This window comes from Arvicola amphibius, chromosome 14 (assembly GCF_903992535.2).
Source record: "Arvicola amphibius chromosome 14, mArvAmp1.2, whole genome shotgun sequence".
Taxonomy (NCBI): domain Eukaryota; kingdom Metazoa; phylum Chordata; class Mammalia; order Rodentia; family Cricetidae; genus Arvicola; species Arvicola amphibius.
The window spans coordinates 32,367,420-32,391,185 of record NC_052060.1 but is presented as its reverse complement, the minus strand read 5'-3'; the positions used below and the strand labels follow the sequence as shown (position 1 = coordinate 32,391,185).

Sequence of the window (23,766 nt, the reverse complement as noted above, 5' to 3'; positions counted from 1 at the left end):
CGGGAGCGGACAAAGAGGCGGCGCCACCGGAAGTGACGTGTCGGGAGGCCGCAGCGCCGAAAAGACGGGCTTGCTGTACAAGTACTCAGAAAAGAACGCCCCGGGACGAACGAATGTCTGCCCTGCGGTCGCATCAGCAAGGAGACTTCAGACAACGCGAGAATTTTGACTTGTGATTTGTTTTCCTCCTCCTTCCGCCCTACTCCATTACCAACCCCCATTTCGTGAGGACGCATGCGCCGAACCCGACTCGCCTAAGCCAATCAAAGTGAGTGGCGCGGGAAAGGGTCGGAAAGGGCACGTAGGCCACGCCTTTCTCGCGCAGGCTCTCGGGAAAACGTCACCGGGATTATAAAAGCGCACACGCCGCGCGTTGCAGCCTCTTTCGCTACGGTCGGCGTGCCTTGACTTGGTGTATGTAGTTTTCGTGTCGATGTGACTGTTGGGCCCTCATTTGTGAGCGGCCACGATGCGGGCGGCGCGAGGCCACCGGCCGTCTGCAGCACAGGAGCCTGGTGAGGGCTAGCACCCAGGCCACAGCCATGTAAAGCCCACCCCGTGTTGAGCGGAGACACCCGAGGATCTCCACTGTCACGGATGGTAAGTGGCACTTTTGAGAGTTAACCCGGCTTCTGGGTTGTGAAAATCCATGTGTCTTTGGGATCTGCCGACTATGGCAGTCTCCCTTCCTAGGCATGGAAGAGCATGTACTTGTTATTGGCAAAGCTGTCACCATTTAATTGTGATCAGATTCTGACTTGAGCAAGTGACATTCTATCTTAAGTTGTTAACGAATCTGCGAGGTGCCAGGAAAGTGGACATACTTCTCTAAACTATTGAAATGTTTCTAGGTAACACCTGAACTCATTGCTGTTTGGTGATGGAAGACGTTCAGGTAAGTTTTATGTTTTGAGTGTTTTCGGGGTTCCGAGTAGTCCAAGGCCTTCATTGATTACTGTTAGGCTAGGTTTGCGCGCGTGCTGGCGTTCTGTAACTTAGATGATAGCCAGTTGTATAGGAAGTTGCTGAGCTGGTAGGGTCTCAGGACTGAGGGGAGTGCACAGATACTCTGTAATGTTGGTTTTCTTTTCTTGCAGGTATTGTTAAAGCAAAGTAGTAGTGGCTGAGATCTTCCGGGCACCATAAAGGGGATCTTCGCATGTTAATATAGCACTGTCTTCAGTGGCTGGCCTTTATTTCCTATGAAGTTTTTCATAAGCCAAATAAAGCTTGGTTGGTGTGTAATAAGATCGTGTTCTGTTTATTTCTGGAGACTGTACGAGTGAGTTCTGATACGGGTGACATTTGGGCGGGAAATGTCTGGGATAACGAGGATCCCTGAGGGGAGGGTGGTCTGGTTACTATATATTAGCAAAGGTGCACTGAGGATTGGTGTGTCGGTTTTGTTCAAGCTCTGAACTTGTGCAAACTACAAGTTGACCACTCGTCACATTTGTCATTTGCCAGCCTTAGCATTTTTAGAATAGTTTAATTATGCAGGCAACCTGTGGATAGTTTATAGAGAAATGGAGTGTCTCCTTTGCACTGTGCTCCCTGAACCTGTCACTATGTACTATGTCAGGATGGGGTTTTAGGAAAACAGTGCATTTGAGCTTCACATCCCTAAAGTGAAGAATTGTATGGCACCTTTTGGGGGACATGCTTGTGACTCCTGGTACCTATTTACAGCCATACCAAAGTGGATGGCAACCTTCTTAAGGAATCTGGGATTTGAGAAGGCCCTGGCAATAGTCTTGTTCGAGATTATAATATACCTTACCTAGGAAAACTTGGGGACCATACTGAAAGATCCATCAACATAGGAACTCTAACTTGAAGTCCAGATTCCCATTTGAAAAGGACCACTGTAGAAATATTACTGGCTTTCCAATTTGTCAGTGAGTTGTATGGCTACTTCTTTGGCTCATATTATGTTGTATGCATATTTTCCCCCTAGTCAGATTGTGTCAGGTTAGTTCTGAGAAACCTGTAGGCTTATTGGCAAGTGCCAGTAGGTGGCACTCTTGTACCATGTCCAAAAGGCAGTGTAGCGTGTACTAGTTCTGCCTACAGTGTTTTGGGGGAAAGATTTTGGTAGTAGCTTATAGAATGCTAGGAGTAAATAATTTACTCCAACTTTACGTCCCTTTCTGGTTTCTGATCACATCACTTAACGTGCTAAGGAGATCATATGAACAGAAGTGGTCAAACTTGATGTGCCAGTCGTAGTGTAGGTAAGACGGTTGTAAGTAGTGTAGGTCAAATTTGGGCACCTGATCATACACAGTTAAAACTTCTAATCCAGGTTTATAAACTTAAAAAAAATTACAGTAGGTAAGGATGGTAAAGCTCAGTATTACACTGAAGTAAGTACTTGTACCCCAAGAGTCTGGAGAAGGGATCTTGGGCTCCAGAAGTTGTCTTCCCTGGTTTCGTACCAAATACAGCGACTGAATACTTCCCATCAGTTTCTTTACTGTTTCTGAAGCCCTCCATAAAATTACAGTCTGGTGATGCTTTTTATCCAAGGTACAAATGCAGGGACTCTGGTGTAAACACCTGGAGTATCCTTGACTCCACAGCCGTACCCCCAGGAAGTCACCCCATATACGACCCAGGTCTCATCAGGCCGTTCACACATGAGTGGTCCTCCGCTGTCTCCCTGGCAGCTGTCCACACGGTTGTTTTCCTGGAGGTTTCCAGCACAAAGCATTCTTCCAGTGAACAGGCCCTTGTAACGCTCTTGACAAAACTTCTTGGGTAGTAAAGGTACAGCTGCTTGTTGTAGGGTTCTTGAGTAAGCACGCCCTGCTCAGACCAAAGAAAGATCAGTTAGATTACAGCTAATGATCACATTTAACACATGTGAACATTAGTATCTTAAAAAACTGCATCATTGATGGGATTTCAAAATGGGGGCTACTCCTAAATAACTAAGGTGGGAACTGTTTGTAACATAAGGAGGTGGTATTGTATAAAGATGTTCAGAAAGAAGTGCAGTCGATTTGTGGAACGGCTTAAATGTACAACTGGAATGTTCTCCACGTTCTCTTACTAAATGGAGCCAACTAGACAGCCATCCTAGAAAATATACTGTCCTGGTCATTCAGTGTATCCAAAGGAAAGCAAATAATCTCATGAAGGAATCAGGGTTATGAAAACAGCAGCCTTCTAGGAGTGCTTTGCTACAAGGGAGTAGCAGGCAAGTCTTGACTGGTCCCATAGTGAGAGTTGTTGCTACAAATCTGGAAAGCTTTCGAAACTACATAGGATTCCAGATTGAATTTTGGACTTGGCCTGTAAACCTGTCTGCTGTCCTCTCACTGGTCCGGGTGGCTAAAAGTGGAAGAACACTCTACCCTACCAGTAGTTGAGTTCTATCAGCTGTGCTAACATTGGCATTTGCACCAACACTCAGGATGTGAACCTAGGCTGCGTGTGTACATTTCACACCTGGCTGACTTCAGGCATCAAACCTGCGTCCCTCTAAGGTCCTACCACTGCACACCCTACCATCTGGCCACCAGACAGGAAGCTGCCCAGTTTTCTTAGTGTGCCTGTTTTTCATATTACCTGTGTCTCCCCATCCTGTTATGTGACAGTTAGAGGCTGTTTTCTGTGGCCTCTCTCTCCACAGAGGCAAACAGGCTGGCAGAACATGGCTGCTTAGTCTGGCACATTGCTCCCCTGCTCCCTGTAGTCTAACCAGGGCGATGTCATAGTCACTCCTGTCTGGCCGGTAGTTCCTGTGAATCACAATCTGCTGAACCCCTATTTCCTCTTCAAACTCCTCGGGTACCAAAGTATGGTAATCCCCAACTCGAACTGCATAGCTCCTTGTGTGGTTCCCATACCTGAAAGGAAAGAGCAGGATGTGAGGCTTTTCTCAGATAAGGAAACCTGATGATTGACAGCTAGGGATGTTAAAATAGAGTGCTGAGATTAAAGGCATGCACCACCACCACCCAGCTCAAATATATCTTTAGGTACTTACCCATCATCAAAGATAAAAATCCATGACAATTAAAACTAAAAGAACAATTAACTTTATATCCTGTTTAATAACTTGAGTCACCTTCATGCAGGCCTTCCTCATCTTCTGATATTTAGTCTTTCTTGTTCTCTTTTCTGCATCTGTTGATGGATAACTAGATTGATTGTGGTTTTTTTTTTTTTTATTGCTATAGGGAATGAAGCAGCAATAAACATGGGGGGGTGGAAATATTTTTATGGTACAAATTGAGTTCCACAATGGCTATATTAATTTGCACCTACACCAGCAGTAACTAAGGGTTTCTTCCTCTCTCCATCCTCTCTTACCTTTCCTGTTAGGTGTGTTGATGATAGCCATTCTGACTCTAGTGAGGTGTTATCTCAGCATAGTCTTGCCATTTCCCTGATGCCTAGTCTTTCTTTTCCTTTAAAAATGTTCAGTTCAGGGGGCTGGAGAGATGGCTCAACGGTTAAGAGCATTGCCTACTCTTTCAAAGGTCCTGAGTTCAATTCCTAGCAACCACATGGTGGGTCACAACCATCGGTAATGAGGTCTGGTGCCCTCTTCTGGCCTGCAGATATACACGCAGACAGAATATTGTATACATAATAAATAAACATTAAAAAAATATTCAGTTCATTTGCCCATTTGGTATTGAATTTCTGCAATTCCTTGTACATTCTGGGTCTTAGCTCACTGAAATATAAGCTGGTAAATATTCTCTGCCACACTGCGGGTTATCTATTAGTTCTGCTGATGGTTTCCTTTATATGTAGTCCTTTCTTTTGATACTGTGGTTGGTCCCTGTTCTATTGATGTGTTTTAAGAAGTTCCTGTCAAGTTCGAGGCCAGCCTGGTCTACAAGAGCTAGCTCCAGGACGGGCTCTAGAAACTACAGGGAAACCCTGTCTCGAAAAACCAAAAAAAAAAAAAAAAAAGTTCCTGTCAGAGGACAACCTTGAGTCTTGTTCCTTGAGTGCCGCGCACTTTTTGTTTAACAAGGTCTCTTATTGGCCTGGGACTTTGCCAATTAGGACTGTCAGCTGATTAGGCAGCTCCTAGGATCTGCCTGCTCTCTCTCCATCCTTGGTATACAAGCATGCTTTATGGGTTCTGGGGAAGATTTGAACTTAGGTCCTCATGATTATGAAGTGTGGTAGTCTGAATATAATTGGCCCCCATAAGCTCATAAGGCATGGCACTACTGGGAGTTCTGGCTTTGTTGGAGGAGGCATATCTTCTGGAGCCAGGCTGTGAGGTCTCATATAGGCTCAAGTTATGCCAAATATGTTAGTTCACTTCCTGTTGCCTTCATAAGAACTCTGAGCTGCTTCTCCAGTACCATGCCTGCCTGCACTCCACCATGTCCCTCTATGATGATAATAAACTGAACCTCGGAACTGTAAGATAGCCCTAATTAAATGTTTTCTTTTTAAAAGTTGCCATGGTCATGGTGTCTCTTCACAGCAATAGAAGAAACCCTAACACATTAGGCAAGCATTTAGTTTTATTAGATTGAGGCATCTTTCCAGCTCAAACTCCAATTCTTCTTAAAATGGACTATTATGCTTGAGATTTGAGGGGCATCTGATAAAAAATCTTGACTAGTTTTCCAGCCAAGTATTTGTCTACTACTTCCTAGTGGGCGTTATGAAGAACTTCAGGGAGGAAACCGTATCTTGGTGTATTTCTGGATCTCAAAGATGTGTGACTCAAGGCTTCTCCAGAAAACATAAAGGAAAGTTTTTTCATGTATTTTAGTTTTTCTAGCTTAGTTGAATTTGTGTTGTATTGTTAAATGTATTAAAAAAAATCTTTCTAAAGCAAAACATTCTACGTTTTGGCTGACGTGTCTTTGAATTGTTTGTTGAAATTCTTTCACCTGTGCACAGATGAGAATTGGTTTAAACTCCCAAACAGGTTTGTGCAAGAGAGGATCTGAGACCAGGCAGCCCAGGACATCTAACACCAGTCATCCAGCTCCTCTGATAGTTTATCATTAAGATGAACAACAACAAATCCCTACAACTGAAAAGTGCAGAATTAGGTTAGGTTTAGGGCCATATGTAGAGAACATTTTTGATTTTTCCTCTATGTAGAGTCATCCCTCAGCGTCTTAATATCAGCCTGTGCGCATCGCTGCCGCTAGAATCTGGATTAAACTCAGAACATCCTTCACTATAGTTGCCTGTACTAATGCTCGTCATTGCCGTGGAAGAAGTCATCTTCCTGGGACCTTGCACTGTCCCTGACAGATAGGCAGTGCGTATGCAGGAAACAGCTTTGGCATGATTCAGTGTTCCAGCAAAGACCATGTTCTTCAGAACTCTGTCATATAGAAGAGCATGAGAGAATGCATTTGATTCACTGATGTTTAGACATAACTCGTTACCTCTGGAACTAGTCTTTCTAATGATAAGTGTTTACAGAGTCCACCTTTTGCACAGCAGTAATCTCTGCCAATTTGTAGCTGCTGTGGTATTTCCAGGCAAAAAGTCAAAGAGATAAAATCGGGAAAAATGATATTCTTGAGCAAATTAAGTTGGAGTAGACTTACAGCAATAAGAAAGCCCTTGTTTCGCATGCATTAATTCTTCCAGAATTGCGTTTGTAGTCAATATGGGAAGTGCCACTGTAGATACAAGGTCACTTCACAAAGCTTTGTGCAATAATTTACAATAAGAAATAGCAAAAGCCAGTAATTTGTACCGCAAATGACTCAAAAGAAATTTATATATATAAACCATCAATTTACTTCAACTTCTACTTAAAATTGCTAGCAGCATACCCATATCCCAAAATATCACTTAATGCTAGGAAAAATGTGAGGGGGGGCATGATGGTGCACACCTTTAATCCCAGCCCTGCGGAGACAGAGGCAGGCAGATCTGTGAGTTTGAACCCTATGGTCTACACAATCAGTTTCAGACAAGAGATCCAGCAACAATAAGAAAAGGGGAGGGGATAGAAAACCTTTAGACAGTGTTCACAGGCGGCCACTGCCTTCATCATACTGGCATAGACATGCATTATGGACACATCACAGTGTATGAGAGGCCTGTGAGGGGTGGGAGTGGGTTTCTAGAATTCTGCCAAGTCTCCAGTGAGGTACCCATAAAACCTGTGAAGACACTGCATCTGAAAAGAGGAAAACAATGGATTGGGCTTCATCCTGCCAAATCCATCTCTTGTAGGCTGTTCTGACACAAAGCAGTGATTGATGACTTTGTAAGGAGAAGATAAACCTCAGGAGCTCTCATCAGTCTGACAGACCACACAGCAGGTAGCCAGCTCTCACTGTTCACAAAGGGCTGCTCTAAAGTGCTGATCTGTACCATCACTTCAAGAACAGGAGCCAAACAAGGCCAGTGTGCCTATCTCTACATATGCAGGGGCTCAGTGCTAGCGAAAGGAAAGGAGGTGTGGAACATAATCAAATACAACATTCGGGTCTCATCCAGGGAGGCTTTAAATTAGGCTAACTTATTTTCCTGCATCTCCAAATGAAATTCGAAAGAACTTCTCAGACCTAACCACTTTGCTTCTTGCAAATTTCAGTGCTTTATGATTAAAGGAGAATTTAGCCAAAGCCACTGAATCTAGAAAATCAAACTTGAAGCTGGTTTGAAGAACTAATTATTGGCTATATGCCTTTTAATAAACATACTCAAATAAAACTGTGAGTAGCTTCCTCGGGCACTTCAAGCAAGAAGACTACCAAATCCAGCGAAGCTTAAAGACCAAGTCAGATGGACACGTAACACACTGGCAAGCAGTTTCCCTCTTACATTAAAAGAATCCTCTAAAGCATAGAAGATGCTGAATATCATAATCCATTCCTCTGATCTTTAATCATCTGTCCTTATACTGTGCAGATAAAAAGGATTCCAAGTGACAGATGAAAAAGTTATGTTGATCTACATTTAGGATAACCACTGTTCTCCAAAAAGCCCTGAATTCTTAACTCGGGACAGCTCACCCACTTTAAGGAGCACTTAGGAGTACGTACTATGTTATTCAACCATAAATGAGAGCTTTGCGGATGGTAAGCAATATCTAGAAGGGCTTGGCCAGGGTAGAAAAAATGGTTTGTAAGCAAAAGGTTCAACGGCCTCCCTCCAAGATTCTAGTCTCGATGGCCACATCCCAGCTTCTGTTCTATCCTACCAGCCTCGGACTGCTATTCCAGTGTTTCCCTCCGCCTCTCCTTTACTACTTCTGCTGTGATTGCTGCACCATGCGTGTGAACGAACCCACCCTCCCCTGAGTGGCTTTTATCAGTGTACCCTCTCACAGCCACAGGAAGAGAAACTAAGGCGCCATCTTTAAAGGAAAAAACATGGTGCTGGTGAGATGGCTCAGTGGGTCCTCACTGCGCAAGTGTGAGGACCTTCCCTCAGATCCTCAGCAGCCACAGCAGCACACGTGAGCCCAGGGACGTTGAGGCAGAGACAGGGATGACAGGACCCTGCTGACTGGATTGGTGAGCTCCATATTCAGTGGGAACCTTATCTCAAAAAACAAGGTGGAGGTGACTGAGAGACGGCTCAGTGGTTAAGAACACCTGTTTACCTTGCTGAGGTCCTGGGTTCAGCTCCTAGCACCTCAAGGCAGTTCGCAACTGTCTATAACTAGTTCCAGAGAGCTGGGAAAAGCTCAGGATGGACTGATAAAATGTCTAGGACAAGAGGAAGCTCTTGTCAGGTAGGACTCTGTGCCATAAAAGCTAAGAATAAAAGAGATGTAGTGTAGCTTTCAAGAAGATACAGAGAAACATAATACACAAACCACCAAGAGTGTAGAGACATTAAAAGCACTAAGGCTACATTTCTTCCTCCTTAGAACTGGAAACCAAATGATATACCTCAATTTTACTTCTGCAAGGATATGAATTTTCATCAATAACATTTTTATTGGTGCGTGCTGTTTGTTTGCTCACTTGTTTGTTTGAGATAACTCAGTGTTCGTCCCATGCTAGCCTCAAACTCAATTGTTCTCCTGCCTCAACCTCCAAAGTACAGGGATGTTTCTCCACACCCGCATCTTAGGTAAACACTTGAGGAATGCACCACCGTATCTGTTTCCTCTCCGCAAAGTTCCCTTCCCTCCTCCCTCGTTCCAGACTCGTTTTGACTAGAGAACATCAGTTTGTTTCCTGAGGCCTCTTTGCTGGTCTTCCTTGCAGCCCCTCCCTTATAATCACAGCTCTGCAGGGTATACAGAGAAAGCATATCGCCCTGTTCTGCCACCCGCAGTGCCGCTGAGCATGGAGTGAGCTACAGGAAATCATATTGCTTGGAGTGAGGGGCACACACCTTTTGAAACAGTGCGCCGCTGTCAGGACCCAGCAGCTACTCAGAAGGGTGGCTCCACAAAGCAGCCGGCCATCTCCATGGGACGACTTCAGTCGGAGGGAAGCCTGCCAAGGCCAAGCACCCCTAGAAGTCAAGCCACACATTCGAGAGAGAAGAGGAAAGAAAGCATCAATGACTTCAGTGCAGGTGGAGGGAAGGACTCATCGCAGAGGGAAGCCATCAGGTCCTTCCTACATGGAGAACAATTTCCACACAACTCAATAGACCATAGATATCGGGAGCTCTGAAAATTTGCTGACAGGAATCTCTATACAGTCCACTCATCTCCAACTCTCTCGGAAGCAAGCTGTCCAGTGTAATCTCTCTACTTGCCCTACTTCAGATGTGTAGGTAACTCATGTAGCCTAAGGAAGTACTGGCTTCCCACCATGGAATTAAAATTAAAAATGTATTTTAAAAATCACTCAACTAGGAAGCAAGTATGCATTCACATACACACACATGCAGGCACACATACACAAGCTACATTCCTTAGTTTGGCTGAGGACCAAGAGTCAGTTTAGTGAGTATGCTTTATTCTCTTGCTATTCTCTCTCTCTCTCTCTCTCTCTCTCTCTCTCTCTCTCTCTCTCTCTCTCACACACACACACACACCCTCTGTAATGAAGCATAAGATAAAAATTGAAAATTGTAACTCAAAGATCTCACTTTATATGAAAACTCGTGATCTTTTTAATATTTAAATGCTATACTATGATGTGTATATTTTTGTAAGATTTTGTCTCAAATATGATACTTTACAATATAAATGAGTATTAAGTAATGCTATTATTTATATCTGTCTTTAAAAAAAAAACCACAATTCTCCTCCATTAAATGGCTTTTCACAGTTACATACCCTTTTTTGCCACATTTTGTGTCCGAAACATATACCATGAGTCACAAACAGTAATATCTCTCTCTCTCTCTCTCTCTCTCTCTCTCTCTCTGTGTGTGTGTGCGTGTGTGTGTGTGTGTGTGTGTGTGTGTATACCATGCTCATCAAAGGGCAGGAAAACTGGGCTGAAGAGATAACTCAGTGGTTAAGAGCCCTGGCCACTCTTCCAGGAGACCCAAGTTCAGTTCCTGTACCCACATGGCAGCTCACAACTGTCAGTAACCCCAGTTCTAGGGGATTTGGCACCCTTGAAAGGATACACATTCAGGCAAAACACCAATATACACAAAAGTAAGTAAATTTCTTTTTAAAGGCAGGAAAACTATCGGTTTACTGGTAGTTTTTACTTAATTTATGAGTAATTATAACTCTTTACTTAATTTATAAAATCATAAAACAAGCCCCATGCATAATAAAAGGAAACCCTGGGTCTAGAACACTTGTAGCATACACACATATTAATAATCCTTTACTATCCCAAAATCTGCTTGAAGAGTCTTTTACTACCTTAAAGAATTGTTCCCACCAATGATCCGTTTCTGTCGACGATGCAATAATCTCAATCCACACCCAGATGAGAGCTCTGAAAGAAGAAAGGGGTTACTAATACCTGTCACCTGACTCCAGTACATCCTCCTCTCTATTTAAATTTTCTCAAGGAGCCTATAGTCCATGACCCCAGAGAAGCTAAGTAACAAGAAGAAGCCTATGAGAAACATACATAGATCCCCTGGAAAGGATCTCCTGAGAAAATGCAATGTGAGGATATGGGGGAGAAGGGAAGGCAGAAGGAGAGGAGGAGGGGAGAAGCAGAGGCAGGAGGAGAACTTGAGGGAATGAGATGGTCGAGATGGGGGAAGAACAGAAGCAGGAACAAGGAAAGAGATATCTTGATTGAGGGAGCCATTATGGGGTTAGCAAGAAACCTGGCACTAGAGACATTCCAAGGAATCCACAAGGATGATCCCACTTAAGACCCTAAGCAATAGTGGAAAGGGTGCCTGAACTGGCCTTGACATGTAGTCAGATTGATGACTACCTTAACTGTCATCATAGAACCTTCATCCAGCAACTGATGGAAGCAGATGCAGAGATCTACAGGGAGCACTGGGCTGAGCTTCCAAAGTCCAGTAGATGAGTGGGAAGAATGAGAATACGAGCAAAGAGGCCAAGACCATGATGGAGACATCCACTGAAATAGCTTACTTGAGCTAATGGGAGCCCACCAACTCCAGCCTGACAGTGAGGGAACTAGCATGGGACCAAACTGGGCCCTCAAAATGTGGGTGACAGTTGTATGGCTGGGACAGACTATGGAGACCCTGGCAGTGAGATTTATCCTTAATGCTTGTTTTGACTTTTTAGAACCCATTTTCTTGGGATGGATACCTTGCTCAGCCTAGATATAGTGGGGAGGTCCTTGGTTCTCTTCAAAGCAATGTGCTAGACTTTGTTGACTCCCCATAAGAAGCCTTACCCTCTCTGAGGAGTTGATAGAAAGTAGGATGGGGGTGGAATGGGAAGGTAAGGTGGAGGGAGTGGGAGGAGGGGAGGGATTGGGAACTGGATTTGGTAGGTAAAATAAGAGAAGACAGTTTTTTAATAATAAATATAAAATAAGAATAAGGATTATAGGCCAGGCAGTGGTGGCACACACCTTTAATCCCAGCACATGGGAGGCAGGCGGATCTCTGTGAGTCGAGGCCAGCCTGGTCTACAAGAGCTAGTCCTAAGACAGCCAGGGCTGTTACACAGAGAAACCCTATCTCGAAAAAAACAGAAAAATAAATAAATAAGAGTTATATTTTAACCTAACAACAGTCTTATGCAAGTTGATCAGAAATTTTATGAAGTTTCCAATCATTAGGCTCTGGAGGAGTTCATGGGCTGCCAAAACAACCCTGATTATCCTTCCCAGGGGAACATTCTGTCATAAACTCACAAGAGTTCAATTAAGCATAGGAGAAAGTGACAAATGTATACAAAAGAAAAGAAAATATATAAAGCATGACTAAATTTTAAAATAATTTTAGAAGGAATTTATGTAGTGGTTTAAATATATACACAAATGTATAGCTGTTTATTTATAAGCATATAAATGAGTTAAAAAAAAACATTGTGCACACACGTTTTGTATTTGTTATTTTTCTATCTGTATAAGAACGGTGGGAATAGTGCCAAGAACACGAAGACCAAATCAGTGCTAATGGTTCCAAAGTAACTAGGCAAGGGAATCCACCAGAGAGCCAGCAGTAATTTTTGGCAAAGAAAGAGGTATAGCAATGTGTACCAGGATGATTAATTTGCCAAATAACCTTAGGGGCATGCCATCAAAACCAGACCCTTCATCACTTTCGATATGAGTCTTACAGATGGCACTGCAACGTTTAATATGAGAAAATTGGGCCACGGTATCTGATACCAAGAAAACCAGTGCTCTAATACTAAGTAAGCAAAACTAAAGTGTGCATCCTCCTGGTGCACAGCACCCGACTTTAAGAAACAAAAATCAATATCAAGCTGTACACTGGAGAAGAGAATTGAGAAGCACGATTGGATTCCTTTATAAGAATACCGTACCAGACGACCAGGCACCAGTCACTTGTGTTTTACTGTCTTAGGAGAGTCACAGAGTTCTGCTCTGCAGCAGAAAACAAGAAGATAATGAGCCCAATCCTGTCACGTAGCTGGAGATGAAACATTTTGTTGACGAATGGAAGCACTGCCTGCCATGAAAAGGCATCAGAATAAAGTGTTGACACTTTCAGTTCCAGAGTTTTCAGCCGCCCCAGGAATTTGACATAATAATTATAGCATATAAACATATACAATGTAATTTATTTATTGTTATATAATGATGTATATTTAGTTCTATATAACAAAGAATTTTACATTAAATTTGTAAATATTATTTTAATTATTGAAAGGAATTTAACGTTTTAGGGAGAGATGTATTTAGGGGAAAAAAGTTGTCTTCAGGGAAAACAGGCTTCTGAGTATTGCTATCACAGCTAGAAGCCCCTGAGAATCGCAGAACCATGGCAGCACCATCAAATCCTGCTCTAGTATTATCTCAACAATTATTAAAGAGAGGGTGTGAGGATGAACCAAACCTATTTATGTCTATCCAGATTTAAAAGATGTTTTCTTTATAAAAGATAACAAAGGATTTCTCAAAACAACTAATTCTCCCATTCTTTCTTTTAAAGCAGTATTTATTATTGCATATAACGTGAATATACAAAGAACTTTCGAGAATTCTAAGAGTGAAAGAAATACTTACTAAACCACTATAGTACTGTATTCTCAATTTCCTTCAATTTAAAAATTTAGGGAATGAAATCAACAAAAAGAGAAATTATCTTTTTAACATTGACATTAGGTGTGGTGGCTCACGGCTATAATTCCAACCCTCAGGAGGTTGAGGCAGGAGCATCATAGTGGTCTTATAACTACCTGGGCTGCAGTGAGAGTTCCTAATTAGTCCAAACATGAATGAGACTGCCCCAAAAGAGCAAAAACAACAACAACAAAAAAACCCACAAAAATCAACACAACAACAAAAAGTTTCTTAAAAGTTATCTCTGCTTTTTAAAATAATAAAAATAATCTCAGTCCTGAGTCATTAAAAATAGCAACAAACTAGACACAACTAACTGTATTACATTCAAAGAAAGAGCAATACAGAAATGGCTGAGAATGTACAAGGAGTTGATCTCAGGCAAGGTTCTGGAAGCCCAGTCCTGCCCCGCGGTACGCCTTGTGAAGACACATGTGCCGGCCACCAGCAGCTGTAAACAAGGACACAAACAACAAGCAGCTGTGCGCATTCCTTATGCACTAGGGTTTTGTTAACGAAGTCCAGCCATAGTGATGGGGATTAGTAATTCTCAGCTTGCTCAGTGGCCCAGAAGTGACGTACCTTTAGTTCCACGACCTGACGCTTTCTTCTCAGAATAGTCACAGATGACCCCTGCATCTTCACTGTGGCGGCAGTTGTGCCTCCCGATGTCCTGTTTGACACAGTCAGCCAGGGCCTTCTCACTTCCTGTGCACTTCACATTGTCCATGTGGATAGGTCCTTTTCCTTCCCCAAAGTAAGCCATGGTCCTTGCTCGGGCAGGACCCCTAGAAACAGAGTTCTTCAGATGTAGGCGTGGCCAGCCAAGCATCTGACAAATTCAACAACTTCAGCTTAACTCTTCCTTAGATCTGAATGTTAAAATTAGTATACGCATGTACTGAAAAATTACTCGTTGTGACTGTGAAAACATTTAACATTCTTCATTTGTGTGCTCCATAGACAACCTTACAGAATCAACTGCCTCTAATTTAGCTTCTACCTAGAAACACATACATAATGCATCTCAAAACTAAAGTCACCAAAATTTCACTCTTTTAATATCACATTGCCAAGAAAAATATGAGATTAAATAATTACCAGAGACCTAACGATCTACTTTTCGCTTCCTTTTCAAGCAATAGGTACAACTCTTAACACAGACAAAGCTGGGAGCCAAGGAAGGCAGATGAGACTGGGCTGGGGGGGAAACAGCAGAATGTGGGCCTGGAAGCAAGCCAGTAAGCAGTGTTTCTCTCTGATCCCTGCCTCGTCTCCTTCTTGAGTTCCTGCCATGGCTTCCCTGGAGGTAGTATCTATCACAGCAACAGAAAGCAAAGTTGAACAGTTTTATTTGTAATGGCATATACAACTATGTCAGAAATTAATCCATTTGCAAGTGTTTTAAATATAAGACAAATAAATATACTTAATTTTGCATCTCTATTAAAATAGTGGTGATGGTATACCACTTTAAATTTTGGTTAAGAATGCCACTCTAATCAATGAACTGTTCAAGAGCTTTGAACCATATTCATACAAAATTCAATAAACTGGAATTTCCATCCCGGCTGATTATTATACCTCAGAGAACTCAAATGATCTCAGCATATTCTGTCAGCACTCCAAGAACAATAGGCCCACATGCTATACAGTGTCAGACATTATGTAACTCATAGCTGAAGAATGCCTTTGGCTCTTCTGCTCATGCTGGCATATCATATTAGCTCCACTCATGTTTCCTGGTTTCTATGACCATGTTTCTGTTTCCCGTCTATAAAATACTTTCTAATTCTATTCTGATTGTCACTGCTTGCACAGGATCCTTCACACGTGAGATTATGGGCAGGAGGACAGATCTCTAGAATGTCCACCCAAGAGGCGCAGGCCTTTACACGGTGTACAACATTTTCTGGATTGATCTTTTGCAAATAACTGTGTTGCCACAGATTTTTAGGACTCGAAATAAACATGGGGATCAAAGATGTTCTGCTCAAGTTACATGTGTGTCTATAATTGTACGTGTGTTCCTGTGTAAAATCTCAAGTTCTCTCAGCTGTAAATCATAAACCATGCAAGTCTATCTAGATTTATCAGATTTTGAGATTATTCTCATTTAAATAACAATTTCAAGGCAAATTATAGGTGGCTGAGCAACCATTCTCAGTTATCAGAACGACTCTTGCTAGCTGGGTTAGAAATGAAATCCATGAATTATAGTCATGTGTTTACACGTGGAGGGATGAGTGACAGAAATAGAGAGAGCAAAGGCATTTAAATCGAGTACTGTCTAAGTCCACCTGTGCCTTTAGAGTAAGCTGCTCTCCCTCTCCCTCCCACATAAATTCGAAAGACAGCGAGTTAGTATTGCAAATTATAGACGCACTGACCACAAGATAACTAGACCAGCAAGTAGATCAAAAACAAGGCAGTACACCAGACTATCTCAATAACAAAAATATTGAAATTTTATAAAACACAAATGCTATTTTGAATAAATATTTTGTATTCTATATAGAAATAACTAATTCAACTGATCAATATTTAAGATATGCATATATTTAACAGTGTATTTTGTAAACACAAATCATTATTAGTTATCTACTATGAACTAGGTAACATGTATACTAGCTTATATCACAGCCCTCTGTGCTATAGCTGTGTTGCTGTGTGTATGGCAACACACGTGAGGGTGTAGGTGCACATGTCAGCACACATGAAAGTCAGAGCAGGACATTAGGAGTCCTCTTTTGCCCTCTGTCTTACTGTCTTGAGGCAGGGTCTGTCACTGAGCCTGAAGTTCACCATTTGGGCTAGACTCGTTGGCTAGCCAGCTCTTAAGATCTGTGTGTCCCTCTTCTGCAATGCTGGGCCACAAGCATGCAGTCAGGCCTGGCTTTCTATGTGAGTTCTGAGTGTTCAAGTGCAAGTCCTCATATTGCAGAGCCAGTGCTCTTACCCGTTGAGACACTCCCCTGGCCTCTGCATTGTAACCTGTGTTTTGATTTGTAACCCCCAAGCCCCTGTTTGATATGCTTTCACTGTTACTCATGAAAAATCCAGCTACCCAGCTAAGAACCTGCCTTCTCCAGAATCAAATACCCCCTATTTTCTTATTTTATACTGTAAATAAAGTACTTCCCCATGAGCCACACTATGGCCTTCTTCCTCTGGGGAACACTACACAACACATCAGCCCTAGCGTGGTAGCTGTTTCAAACAGTGGAATTAACACACACACACACACACACACACACACACACACACAAGCACACAAATACAGGAGGAAAAATCTAAGGCACTGAGTAGATTGCAAGAAAAGATAAGTGTTCATAAGCTTGACAACTGACACAGAAAGGCAGAAGACTGGCCTCAGCTACATCAGCGTTTACTGTATCTAGCTGCTCTATTCAGCTTGACTCCATGAACAGCAAGAACCTACTGTTCATGACAGAGGATGCAGGACTGAGGCCTACGTCACAGGAAACAGTGACCTGAATTCCTGTGGCTGAGGGCAGCAGCACTATGGATAGTCAGAGTTGGGCTGTATTTGTGATGTTATGTAAAGCTAATATAAATAAAACTAGACTACTTACCGACTCTTTACAACTTCAAATTAGCATGCTGTTGATATCTTTAATTGAAGAAACTGGTTTTAAATAAAGGAACCTCACTAAAGTGAACCTGAAAACCAATGAGTCAGAGAAACTTTCACCAAGTACCATCCCAGAGAACTATGGCTTCCTTACTGATAACCAAGCTGCCGGCAGATCACAGCTGCATCTTTATCAGTCCATCCATCATCGCAGATTGTTCCCCACTGGCCATTGACAAAAACCTCCACTCGTCCTTCTTTCTTATTTTCTCCATCCATTAGTCTGATAGGAAAACCTAAGGCATGATATCAAAACATTAGAAAAGCCAAAACAAGCCAGGTTATGTTAAAATGTGAAAACTCTCCAAAATATAATTTAAAAGTTAGATATAAAATCGACTGGCAATCCCTCTGGGGAGGGAGGTGAAATACCAATAAAATCCAGTAGTTACTTTTGTCTTTGTTAAAGCACTGCAGTCAAAGGATTCATCTAACTCAACTTTCTGTCACTAGCATTAGAAAATGTCTCACATGCAGAGGACAAGAGTTGCTCACATAAATGGATGGATGAACAGACAGACGGATGGCACTCAAAAGTCTTGAGCTAGCTATTTTTATTACAGCTAACCTCTAAATAGTAATAGAGCATTTACAGAGTTCTTCTGTTTAAGTCGTCTTATAAATTCATGAACATAGATGGAATATATACTTCCAAGTAAAGGTTTTTAGAAGGTAGAAAGAGGAACAACATTGGCATATGTGGGTAACTTAATTGAGTAGACTGCCAGAAGGGGTGGCATGGAAGGAAGAAGGCAGCTGTCAGAAAAATTCTAAAACCTTCTATTTAACTTTCATTTCAAATGAAGGACTTAAATAACAAAATATATGAATATCTAAAAACCAAGAAACTAATCTCTAGTAACTTAAGGATGAAACTGCATAAATGATAGAAAGTCACATCTCTATCTGGTGCAATAGATAGACAGACACAGACAGACAGACAGATAGATAGATGGAAATGGATAGACAGACAGACAGACAGACAGATAGACAGACAGACAGACAGACAGATAATAGATAGATAGATAGATAGATAGATAGATAGATAGATAGATAGATAGATAGACTGATAGATGATAGATAGATAGATAGATAGATAGATAGATAGATAGATAGATAGATAGATAGGGATAGATAGAGAGATAGGATAGAGGGAGATAGAGGTAGATATAGATTCAGACAATGTACAGATAGTGATAGATGGATGGTATTATTCAGGTTCTTTACTGAGATTCTCTCTTCAAGTTGGAAGGGTGCAGTTATGAAGCTGCATCCGATTCAATACAATGTTGTCCTTGTGGAAAGAAGACAGACTTAGAGAGTTTTAAAAGGGAGACATTACAGAAAGGTAACAAGAGGAGATCTGCCATCTACAAGTCAAGCCAAGACAGAAACGTTGAGAATGTGTCCTTTGCAGCCCATCCTTCAAAACTCTTTCTCAAGGAGCCAATCTCACCAAACCCTGGTTTTGAACGCCTCAATTTCAGATGGAGACAGTAAGTATCGGTATTGAAGCTACTCCATCTGTGGTCTTCACAGAACCCAAGTAGACTGATGTATATACCTTTGGCTGCCTGGCTACTGGAAGGGTCTTCTAGCTTCAATAGAACTTACTAATGCAGACATAATGACATAGCATGGTAAAAGTGACCAGGACAACCATGGAAGTGGAATCATGGAGCTAATGACCAAAATATCACTTAGTATATGCTTAAAACAGTACATGGAATTATTGATTTTTTTTGTTAACTAAAAATTGTCAACAAAATGAATGCATTGAATTTTCTTCCTCAAAATTCCAAAATTCACCCAACCTGCAAAAAAATATGGGTTGTTTAAAGCCCCCACTGAGATCCCATACTAATACATTAAATTGTAAAGTCATTGGGGTGTGTCCTAATTCAGTAAAACCCAAGCTCTTATGAAGACAGAAAAAAAAAATAATCGTTTTTAGTTTTCCATCCTTCCTTGTGCCCAGAATGATTAAATCCTCAGTTTTAATCCTTGATCAGGATTACTTCATGGGACAGGAGGGAGAATTATAAAATAGCAAACTCAAAACTACACGCTTAAGTGAATATTATATGCACTTCTAACGAGAAACTTTCATAGAGTAGCAAGTCTTAACTATGTATCAAGCAGAACATTTGAAACTTTATATTTCTTACTAGTGTGTCTGAAAGTTTAGTGAAGGTTCAAAAGAATGGTGATTTCCCTCTCCAAAGACCAAATCCAAACTGATGAAATTATTTTGCAATTCTAGCTTTCAATATTCACATTTTAAAATCTTTGTTCCAATATTAAGGAAACATATCCACAGGGAATTCGATCCCCATGAGCTACTTCAATCGTTTACTTATTCAATAACTATTTCATATATTTTGCTTTATTTAATTTATTTTTATGGGGATGAGTGTTTTGCTTGCATGTATGTCTGTGCTTGCCTTGTGTCTCCCGAGGTCCTGAGAGGAACTAGGATTCTCTGAGTTCCATGTAGTGGTGAGCTGCCATGTGGCTTCCTCTTTACCACTGAACCAGAAATCCAGCCCCAAGGTTTTATGTACTCTTTTAAAAAATTAAAATTTTTGTAGTCTTTTTATTGTGGCGGTAAGTGGCCAACCTAGGGGAGTGGCTTCTCTCCTTCTATCATGTGAATTCCGGGGACTGGATTTAGGACAGTAGATATGTGGGGTTAGAAACCTTTCTTCTTATTGAACAGCTTAGACTTTTAAGTGGTAAAAAAAAAAAAAACAAATCTAGAATTAGAAATGTACTAGGAGCTGAAAACTCAAAAGCTTATCGTTTTCTTGGGAAACAGATCTCTAAGCAGTAAGTCAAAGATGGGAAATGGTTTTTGTATTCCAGACCAGTGGTTGGAGAAGCAGAGTGAATGCCTGTTTCTTCAAGAGCAGCATCCCGTCCTTACCTGGAGAAAGCCTGTGTCCATCACTGTCTGGGTAGCAAGTGAGGCCTACATCCTCCCTATGGCTGCAGTCATGCCTTCCCCATTGTCTCCTGGAGCACTGAATGAAACTGGTTTCTTTTCCTGAGCAGTTGACGTCATCCAGCCATATGGGCCCATTGCTGCCTTCAAAATGGTTTACGGAGGACTGTTTGCCGTATCTGCAGCAATGAAATGAGCACTGTTCAAAAGAACTGCCATCCCCTGAACCAAAGGACATTAAAAAGCAGCCTAATTAAGTATCATGACTTCAGAGGGTAAGAATCTGACCTTTCTCTTGCCTTGGAGACCCAACTCTGCTTTGCCGTGCATTTAAACCATCTTAACATCTTTTGGTTGACTGGATGAGTAACTAACTGGTAATTGTGTTTTGTCTACAGTTTAACCCACCAGCCAGAGAGCGTGCAAAGAGACAAACCTCACATTCCTGGCCAGGGATCAACTCTGTGAAGTAAAAAAGGAAAACAATTGTTTGCTTGGGGCTCTGCTCAAAGTATTTGAGCTGATTTGAGTTTATCTGCTTCCCTGGAGGCATTCTGGAGTCCTTCTCCAGGATAGAAAATGTACCAGAACTCAGTGACTGCTCAAAAACAGGACCTAATCCAAAAATTACAATTTTGATATTAGCCCATCAAAGTAAAAACAATGACAGTGTTTTTTTGAAAGGTTATATAAGTTTAATACATAATTTTTTATAAATGACACTGTGTGCCAATCGACTTTATTACATTATATTATGTATTGCAGTAAGTGATAGGCTGTGCAATAGCAAATATCTGTAAATTTAAAAACTGGCAACTAAGTAACTGCATTCATTTTCACCCTTCTTCCAGTGTTTCATTCATTAAAAATTATTCATTAAAAATTATTCATTAAAAATCATTCAGATTATCACTGGTTTAAAGATCTTCCAAGGGCCTTCAATTCTTAGAGTCTGTAAAATTCAACTCTCAGTCAGAAAATGTATGCCCATCATTCCCCTCACTCAATACTTTTATTATTTCTTCATTAAGAATATGAAGACATCTCTCCATTTGCCATGAATTTTTCTAATAGTTCTGCTGTGCAAATACTAGATCTCTCTAACTAGATGAAGATGAATTATTTAGTAAGTTAAAGCAACATGCTCTTATTTTGGTTTGGGCTTTTTTTTTTTTCAAGACAGGATTTTCCTGTGTAGCACTGGCTGTCCTGGAACTCACTCCATAGACCAGGATGGCCTTGAACTCACAGAGATCTGTGAGTTCTGGGATTAAAGGTGTGTATCACCACCCATTGGTGCAACACAGTTTTTAGTAGTCATTTTAAGACTACTTTTCTAACTAATCAAATTTTAGCAAAAATAAAAAAGCAATGAACTTAAATTGTATATTGCTGTCACTTTGGGCTTAAAGCGTGCGTCCAGCAAAATGCCTTGCTCTGACACTGACTTCCCTCTGTGTAATTCAACCACAAAACATATAACAGGAAGTTTTGTTAGCTTTGAGACTGCATTTGTACAAAGACACCGAGTTTACTCTTTCTCAACCCCAGTGAATCACCGCTTTCAGAACTTCCTCTGTAACCTAAATGTGGCACACACTCACACGAACGCATGAATGCTGGTGAATTTTGCACATTTGCATTTTCATTATAGCATTATTTATTATGTAACTAATAGTCCATTTTACCCTAGAAAAATTACCTAAATTATTCATTAGATCATGGTGTGACTATTTAATGGATCTCAAAATACATCAGATGTGACACTGTGCTATTGAAAAAGTAAAGCAAGGTGGCTATAAGATCAGATTTATAAAGCAGCTGATATAAAATTACACGTGAACATTCCAAGTGATGTGTAAGAAAGGGAAATTGTGGACAGTATTTCATTTACTTTCTTTTAAAAATATACCCTTAAGCATAGCTTTACCCAGCTTGAATAAGATATACATTTAAGGCTTAGTGAATATTTGTAATTAACTGTATTCCAAACTGATGTTAAGTAATTCACCAATTTTTAAAATCATGGTATAGAAATATGAAAGATAAGAAAGAAGGGGCATCATGGACTTCATTTGAATATTTACCTCCAGGGCATCGTTTTATTACTTCAACCAACTTAAGTCTTTATTCTGGAATGCATTATGTATGTAACATGACATATACTGCCCCAAAGTTTGGCACTCAGATTGTAAGTGGGCAAGGTCAAAGGCTTGTTCCAAAGGTCATCTCGTGACAAGAGGGCTGTTCTTTTCCAACAGAAGTGTCAGTTATTATCACGTGACACCACAGCATTTCCCCCACTGGAATTGCTGAAATTCTAGACACAATGATGTCAAAACTAGTAGCATCCAGTCAAAGCAATGCATCATCGTCAAAGCAAGCCTTCAGCAGCTTGCCTGAATAGACAAAGAGTGGACCAGAAGTCACTCTTAGCGTCAAACAATTTGTCCAAGAAAAGAGATGTTGATAGATACATAAAGTAGCACATGAAAAGTATATGAAAGAAATGACAAGCGATGGCTACTCGTTATCTTTTAAAATGTCATTTTTATTGTACTTCTGTTTGTGGGTAAATTAGTGAAGTAATAGGTAGATTAAATAGGAAGGTGGTAGGTAGGTAGGCATTACTGATATGACAGATGATGATAAACTATAGATGTTGATGATGACAGATGGATAGACAAATAGATAATGCATAGACAGGTAACTGATAGGTTATGCGTATCTATTTTTAGAATTACAGGTAAGGATCATGCAGCAATTCTGACTTTAAAGTTGTGTTTTGGGGGCTGGAGAGATGGCTCAGAAGTTAAGAGCACTGACTGCTCTTCCAGAGGTCCTGAGTTCAATTCCCAGCAACCACATGGTGGCTCACAGCCATCTATGAGATCTGGTGCCGTCTTCTGGCATGCAAGCATACAGGAAAGGAATGTTGTATACATAATAAATAAATAAATCTTTAAAAAAAAAAAGTTGTGTTTTGATGTTCAGTGTCCCCACACCAGTGAGCCTTACTTAAATCCCAGCAGTCGGCAAGCCACATATGTGTTCATCTCAGTCCAGCCGTCATCACAGACTGTCCCCCACTTTCCCCGATAGTAAACCTCCAGGCGACCTTCATGGCCACGTCTCCCTCCAGCAAGTCTGATGACCCCATCTGTGATAAGATAAAGACACAAAGCAAATTAACGTTAAAGAAAAAAAAGAAGAAGGAAGCAGCTTTGGCTTGAGGTACCTTTGGCGTTAGGCCTCCCTCTGAGCCATTTGATAATTAACATTAGGCCTCCCTCTGAGCCATTTGATAATTAACATTATGACTCTACTCAGTCATGTGAGGTCATTGCCCTCTTTCTGAACATTAATGCATCTCTCTTCCTCATCGTTGTCCTCTATTCTCCAAGCAGAAAATGCATTCTGATGTAATTTCAAAATACATATTTTTAAGTTTTCTATATTAAATCCCATTAGGGAAGTTCCCCATAATTCCAGTCCTCTTAATTCTAAAGGACAGTGGTCATTTTCATTGAAATAGCAAAATATTTATGTAGTGACTGAGAGAGGGTATTTCAAATTCTTAA

The 23,766-nt window shown here is 41.1% G+C and overlaps 1 protein-coding gene, 1 long non-coding RNA gene and 1 other non-coding gene across 3 annotated transcripts in view; 2 read left to right on the top strand and 1 right to left on the bottom strand.

The window, feature by feature from the left end:
- Window positions 1-369: 369 nt before the first annotated feature.
- On the top strand, window positions 370-1,167 carry LOC119801440. Its single transcript, XR_005283190.1, has 3 exons — window positions 370-600; window positions 852-895; window positions 1,098-1,167. It is a non-coding gene; the product is annotated as an uncharacterized LOC119801440 (long non-coding RNA).
- Window positions 646-775, top strand: LOC119801515. The gene has a single exon (XR_005283205.1). It is a non-coding gene; the product is annotated as a small nucleolar RNA SNORA24 (small nucleolar RNA).
- Window positions 1,168-2,484: 1,317 nt separating the features above from the next.
- The window catches only part of Prss12 (serine protease 12), a 49,062-nt gene continuing 27,780 nt past the window's right edge, over window positions 2,485-23,766 (bottom strand). Inside the window, exons 4-11 of the mRNA XM_038311926.1 lie at window positions 23,204-23,345; window positions 20,168-20,364; window positions 17,336-17,477; window positions 14,169-14,374; window positions 10,754-10,829; window positions 9,310-9,432; window positions 3,574-3,854; window positions 2,485-2,808 (exon numbers count right to left, since the gene is read on the bottom strand). Of these exons, the coding sequence (XP_038167854.1) occupies window positions 2,501-2,808; window positions 3,574-3,854; window positions 9,310-9,432; window positions 10,754-10,829; window positions 14,169-14,374; window positions 17,336-17,477; window positions 20,168-20,364; window positions 23,204-23,345 (1,475 nt within the window). The 3' untranslated portion in view covers window positions 2,485-2,500. The remainder of the gene's footprint in view (window positions 2,809-3,573; window positions 3,855-9,309; window positions 9,433-10,753; window positions 10,830-14,168; window positions 14,375-17,335; window positions 17,478-20,167; window positions 20,365-23,203; window positions 23,346-23,766) is intronic.